The sequence below is a fragment of the Phalaenopsis equestris genome, unplaced genomic scaffold, assembly GCF_001263595.1.
Source record: "Phalaenopsis equestris unplaced genomic scaffold, ASM126359v1 Scaffold000107, whole genome shotgun sequence".
Taxonomy (NCBI): domain Eukaryota; kingdom Viridiplantae; phylum Streptophyta; class Magnoliopsida; order Asparagales; family Orchidaceae; genus Phalaenopsis; species Phalaenopsis equestris.
The window spans coordinates 6,528,341-6,535,389 of NW_018164549.1; the positions used below are offsets into that span (position 1 = coordinate 6,528,341).

Here is a 7,049-nt window from a genome sequence, read left to right on the forward strand (position 1 = left end):
TTCATGTGTTTTATTCATCTTTCATAGCATACTTTTGTTCTTATTATTAAAATTAATTCATTTTCCTTTTAATAATTTTATAGTATGGATGAAGAAGAAATCAACCACATACGCACAGTCGCATTTACCCTTACCTTATTGTATTATTACTATCTTAAACATGTTGACCGAAACCCATGTATGACTTCAACTCAAATAGGAGACAGATGTGTTGGTGAGTTATTACGGGGCCATCCAACACTGTTCTTTAATATGTTTTGTTTGACACAAGAAATATTTCATGATCTGCTGAATGAACTCCGGATCTATCATGAGTTACACGACTCTGCAAGAACAACCCCAAGGGAAATGCTTGCAATAACTCTATACATTTTATCTCAAAATGAATCAATAAGAGGGGCTATTGAGCGTTTTCAACATTCATTTGAAACCATCAACCGATATTTCTCAGTCGGATTGAACTCTCTTGTGAGTTTGGCCTAGAAGGTGGTGAAGCCCGAGGATCCAACGTTCTATGCAATTCCTTCACAAATTGCAAATGACCCTCGATACATGTCATTTTTTAAGATTTGTCTTTTACCATTACATTTATCTTTCTACTTTTATTACATTACAATTTAAAAAACTTTTTAGTTGTAACTCTAGGATTGTATTAGAGCTATTGACGGGACACACGTCGATGCACAACTATCTAGTGAAGAAAAAGTTGCGTACATCGGCCGATGCGATGCCCCAACACAAAATGTTATGGATGTATGTGATTTTAATATGTGTTTTACTTTTGTCATGGCTGGATGGGAAGGAAGCGCCCACGATAGTCTTGTTTTCAAGTTCGCTACCAGAAACTTGAGACATGAATTTCCGTACCCACCTCTAGGTAAATACTATTTGGTTGATGCTGGATATCCATTACAAATGGGATATCTAAAGCCCTATCCAGATACAAAGTATCATATTCCTGATTTTGAAAGATCTAGTGATGTCGCACGAGGCAAAAAAGAGGTTTTTAACAAAAGACACTCTTCATTGTGCGACATAATTGAAAGAGCGTTCGGAGTGTGGAAGAAGAAGTGTGTCATATTACAGGATATGTCTTCTTACCCTTTTTCAAAGCAAGTACAAATAGTTGTTGGCACAATGACGCTACACAATTTCATCCGACACCACCCTTCCAGATCGGATTCGGAGTTTGCCATTTTAGAAGATGATTCAATGCAAATCCCACCTGAAACATTTGAATATCATGTGAGACGTTCAATACATGAAGAGTTAGTTTGGTTCAGAAGATACATGCACTCTAGAGGGTGAAGGTGCATCATAGATGACGACTACGAGAACAAATAACAGATGATATCAACCGTTCGTGAATGAAGTTTTTTACAACATCACTTTATATGATGTTTAATTGTTAATTGATTAATATCACTTTTGAAGCACTGTGCAGTTTTGATTCAGAGATAATGATCATATAGAAAGTTTATGCTCTTCAAAATCATTCACTGATTTTCTTATATGACATGGATTATAAGTTGTTTTCGTGCTTATTTATTATTATTTTTTTAAGCTAAGCTGTCATTGCACTTTCATTAACCTGATTAATTTACTATATATTGAATTGTAACGATTTATACAAAGAAGTCATTGAGCTTTATCTATTTATAGAGAAATTTCTACAAATTTTTGCTTTATCTATTTATGGAATTGTATTAGATGGCGGCAAACCTCTTATAATTTGAGACATGAAACTCTTATAATTTGAGATATGAAAACACACTAATCAAACAACTAAACAACTTATTTAGAACAAAGGCAGAATTGTCAATTTTCCAGAATCAGCTGTTTTTCATAAGCGCAAACCAAACAGCTAGACAGCTTATCCGGATCAGCTGCTCATCAGCAGATTATTAGGATAAGCTGCTTATCAGCAGAAGCTGAATAAGCTGCAGTTGCTCCAAACAGACCCTAGGGGGACGATCTGAACCAACTAGAACATGGCAAGGTATAGCAAAGATCCAACTGTTCCTGTACATACGCAGCAGCAACCTTTAAGAAAAGGAAGAAGATAGAAAGAAAACCAAAAATCTCATTTTGCAAATCTGGAATAATTAATTCAGCCTACATTACAGAGCTACGGTATTCGGTAGCTTGATCTACTGTCTAACGGCGGGAAAGCTCCGAAAGGCGGGAGAAAAGAAGGGAGCTGAGCTGCTCCTGCGTATAACCATGGCTCATCATCCTCACCGTTACTTGCAGGACCATGAGCTCCTTAACCACCGAAACGCTGGCATAGTATACTTCAAGTTCTAGGTCCTTAAGAGCTGCCATCAAGCTCGCCGCCGGGTGGTGCCGGCGCGAGCATTGAACCCGTATCATTGCCTCTACGCCGAGCTTCTTCACCTCGATCTCCACGCCGCCTGAACCGTTAATATTCATCACCTTAATGCATTGTTCAGCCGCCGCCGCCGCCGCCGGCGTCGGCGGCATTAGGGGTTGAGACTTGAGTGTTTCGAGTTGAGATTCTAAGCCCTCTTTCTCGCTCTCGAGAGCTTCCACCTTCGACTGCATCTCGTTGATGTACGAGATCGCGTCGCCGAGCAGCGACGCTTTATCCATCTTCGAAACATTGGGAACCACTGCGCGCAGAGCGTAAAATCTCTGGTTCAGCTTCTCCCGACGCATGCGCTCTGCTTCCACGTGGTTGAGAGGCTCCTCCCGCCCGTTGGCCGGCTTGCGTCCGCGCTTCCGCGGCCGCGGCTTTTCGGGTTCCACAACCCTGCTGCTCTCCGCCTCGCGGACGGAAGCCTCTAGATCGGAGTGCTCGGATTCGCCTGCGCCGGCGGCGGGAGTAGTGTTGGGTTTAACCTGGCCATCGGAGAAGGAGAGCATGCCCTCTTCATTGCTTCCTCTGGACGTAGTGGCAGCGGCAGATTTCTTATTTTTGTCATCTGTGATATGTTGATGGGGAAAGAGGCCCGACGAGGTTGAATTCCTAATCCTTTCCCTTTCCTCTGAATTGAGGACGCCGGATTCTACTTTGAAGGGTTGGGAGGAGATGGCGCTGTTTAGTCCAAAATCTGAGAAACTGAATTCATTGCTGTATAAGGATTGACGACGGGGCTGCTGCAGATTCATTGATTGCCGGTGGTTTTGTTGCGGATGTTGGATTTGAATCAAATTCTGGTTTTCCGTCAGGCTGCTTGTGCTAGGGTTATCCATTATTGGGGATTTTGAAGCAGCGATCTCGACTGTAGCAGGGGAAACCGAATCGTTGATTTCTACAACTGACGGATCTGAGATCCACGTCGATGGATCGGCCTCGCCAAGTCCGGTTGCCACATGCGGGAAAGGCTGCAAAGGCAGCCATGAACCCGTGCCGACAGATGAAGCGGCGGCTGAATTTTCAAAACTGTTGAAACTGAACACAATCTTGACCTTGCTCATGATCTCGGCGCTATGCAAGATAATCTCCGTCGATCCGAGCTCGACGACGCCGTTTGCTACCGGAACGCAAACCATCGTCTGGATCCCGAATGTGTACGCCTGCTGCGCACGTTCACAGTGCGCTACGGCGAGCCGATCACTGCCGGCGATCCAGGAAGGGGAGCCAGAGTAGAAAACCTGCCCAGGGATGCCAGCACCATTTACAAAAGACTGCGTCATGGATACAAGGAAAAACCACTCGCTATCAGTAACCTCCTCTTCCACTGCATCCTCCATGGAAAACCCTGTAGCGCCGCCGGAGATCAGAGAATTCAGCTCGCGGAGTACACGTTTCCGGTGCTCCTGCTCTGCAGCTGACGCCGCCGTGTTAGCCTTCCGCTTCCTCTTGTCATCTTCACCGCCCTTGTAATACCCATCACCCCATCCAAGAAGCGTAGCGCCGGAGCCAACGTCCAAGGAGGATTGCCAGAAAATTGCGTATGCCCAGCTTTCCTTTGCTCCTTCCATCAAAATTTGCAGCTTTTGCTGCAGTGTTTCCTGAGTAAAATACGCCGGCGTCGGTGCCGGCGCTGGCATCGGCGTCCAGCTGAGGCTGTGGAGGTCGTTCGTGGGCATAAAGGCCTCCATCATGGATGCGTTGTCGTCCATCCACAGATTCATCACGATCGCATGAATGAGTGGAGAAGTGCAGCGTGGGGACTTGAACGGGTCTAGGTTTAGTGTTTGGAGAGCAGTTGAGAGTTCGGCCGGTTGGAGTTAGAGGCAGGGAAGAAGGTGGGGCGAAGGCAGAGATGGAAGCTTGGCTACGGCAAAGCCGATGCCTTTTCAAATCATTTTTAAAATGCTATAGATCTGGAAACATGATTTTCGATGTAATTAGGCTTCAATTACTGCTTAAACGCTAACAAAATTACAATTTTACATAAACAACTAGTTTTAATTTGAATAAGTTTTATATTTTAAAAATACTTCTCGACGGCTGCTATTGAATCCTTTTAAGGAAAAAAAAAAAAAAAAACTCTTGGCCGCCAAGAGTCCGCTTCGCCGACGCTCGGTATCCGCAGATTTTTTTGACTTAGCGCTCAGCCCACGTGGGAAAGACGACTCACGCGTGGGTTTGAACGGAAAATCAGATTAGATCGAGTCCGTTGATGCGTGTCGAGGGCAATTTTGTGATTAAGCTCAGAGAAAATGAATAGTGTAGCATCAAAAGCACGCTGCGCACTCTACTAAGAGTTTCACATGAGCTGACATGAACTTGAGATGGTGCCGCTACTTCTATTTTTAATTTTTAATATATCTTCATTTTTGGCTTTCATGCGTTTCTTTATAAAGATTTTAACCAAAAAATGCTCATATTAAAATAAATAAAATAATTTAGGGTTATTTATAATTAAGATATATTAAACCTAAATCTAATTAAAGAAAATTCCGAGTGGGGAAGTGAAAATATGTTGATTAAGATTTTGATCAATATAAATCTCAAAGCTCTCAGAAGTAATTTGAGATGGGTGTCATACAAAAAGAATTAATATTGCACTAATCTCAAAACGAATTTTGGGCATCCCACTAAACATAGTGGTTGTGATCCTTATCTTTAATTATATGGCCCTTAAATCTAAGACCTATCATGTACTGCCGTATGCTTGATATTGATTAAAAAAAGAAGAAAAAAAGTCACTTTCAATTTAGGGCATCATCATCAAATATATATATATATATATACATATATAAGCCAACGACTGATTTTATTGAAATATAAAAGGATAATATAACTTTTTATAGTAAAAGTAACTTTTATAAAAATTGCAAATGATTTCTTAGAAAAAAGTTCAAATAAAACGAGAAAAATATAAATATAATGATATGTAAATTTTTAGAAGTAAAATCAATCAAATAATGATAGTATTAAAACGATTCTGAAAGTAAATGTATCTCTTGATTTGTATCTATAAAAATTGAACTGTAATTCTTTGAGCTGCTTTAATGCATCTACAACCTGTCTCAGTTTTTTTTTTCTTTAATTTTATTGTAAATTCTAGAGGATTTGCTAATTTCTTGTATTCTAGCAATAATTTAAATTTTTAAATATACACAATTGCCTCTAGTATTGATCCTCCATAAACAAATTTCTATCATCCGACAAGGATTTCGATGCATGATTTGAATCTGGAGGTAATTTTTTAAGTAATAAATATTTAAATTTAGATTAAAAATCATCAAGAACTTTGATTTCAATAAACTTAGACAAACTAATTGTGTCGATGAGACATGCCCAATAAAACCAAAATTAGTCATATTTTGAGTCAAATCAGACCCAAATAAAACAATTAAATCACTTTTGAATGATTTTAGTGCATAATTGAAAGGTAATACAAATTATAAATATGAAAGCTTATAGTGAAATCGAGCATCTCAACGAGATGAATCCAACGAGCCCAAGATAGCTCCATTTTGACATCATTAAGGCGCTCCAATATTGACTAGACACTATCCAATCGAGAGAATCACTTCGGGTTGTCCGATGGAGTGGTTTAAATTCCTTCCTTATTTGTAGAGAGGCAAGTAGGACATTTTTTGACACCTCATTGGTCTTTGACAGCTCCATGGTGACTAGATTCAACATCTTTCATCATAAGCTACAATCATCAAGTAGGAGTTTCAAATAACAACATCAAATAAGTAAAAAATTCTTAGTAGTTTCTCTTTGACTTCTTTCATTACACGCTACAGTCTCCATATGGACGTGCTATGACCAATAACCCAGAAAAGGTTAAATATTCATAGTGACAAATAGTGTCTTCATCTATACTCTTGAAAAATGAGCTCAGGAGACAAGTCTCGATGAGAAGCTAGTTGTGAATATATTCTCAGTGAAGATTAGGTCAAAGTTCTAGACATGGTTTCCACCCTTATTCCCAGAAGACTAGCATAAGAGGCAAGTTTCTACGGGAAGCTAGTAATGGATACATTTATCACTATAGCAGACAAGGACTCCACCGATTCATCTAGAAGTCAAGCCAAGGAGGCATAACTCGATGGGAAGATATTATACTCATAGAAGACGAGCATAGGAGAAAAAAACTTGATAGGAAGATACAATATCCTTGAAAGTAGATCTTGAAGGCAAGACTCAATGGAAAGCTACAATACCCCTAAAAGATGAGCTCAGACAACAATCTTGATGGGAAGCTACTATGTTCATGGAATACATGCTCAAGAGGCAAGTCTCAATGAAAAACAGGTTTTGGATACATTCTTCATGAGAGAGATCCTTGAGGGAAAGCGACAAACATGGTCTTCACCCATTTACTTGAAGCAAAACTCAATGAAAAGATACCATACCCTTAGAAGTTGAGCCGAAAAGGTAAGACTTGATGGGAAGCTATGTTACCCCTATAAAATGAGCTCAGGAGGTAAGTTTAGATGTGAAGCTACCATGCCCCTAGAATATGAGCTTAGGAGACAAGTCTTAAGGGGAAGATAATAGTGAGTATATTTCTTACAAAGAAATACTTTGCGGGGAAACGATTTATTGAGTGTTCACTAAGAAATCACAGAAGAAATAAGTCTCAAAAGATATATATATATATATATATATATATATA

General features: G+C 40.0%; 1 protein-coding gene across 1 annotated transcript; it reads right to left on the minus strand.

Annotated features, from left to right (window-relative positions):
* Nucleotides 1-1,989: 1,989 nt before the first annotated feature.
* On the minus strand, nucleotides 1,990-4,291 carry LOC110020781 (transcription factor MYC2-like). The gene is made up of 2 exons (XM_020719001.1): nucleotides 2,120-4,291; nucleotides 1,990-2,022 (listed from the first exon to the last, which is right to left on the minus strand). Exon 1 carries the CDS (start codon nucleotides 4,099-4,101, stop codon nucleotides 2,158-2,160), a length of 1,944 nt encoding a protein of 647 aa, XP_020574660.1. The 5' UTR covers nucleotides 4,102-4,291; the 3' UTR covers nucleotides 1,990-2,022; nucleotides 2,120-2,157.
* Nucleotides 4,292-7,049: the final 2,758 nt, after the last annotated feature.

Coding starts and splice junctions, on each gene's coding strand:
- LOC110020781 (XM_020719001.1), bottom strand. CDS start 4,101: ATGAATCTGTGGATGGACGACAACGCATCCATGATGGAGGCCTTTATG.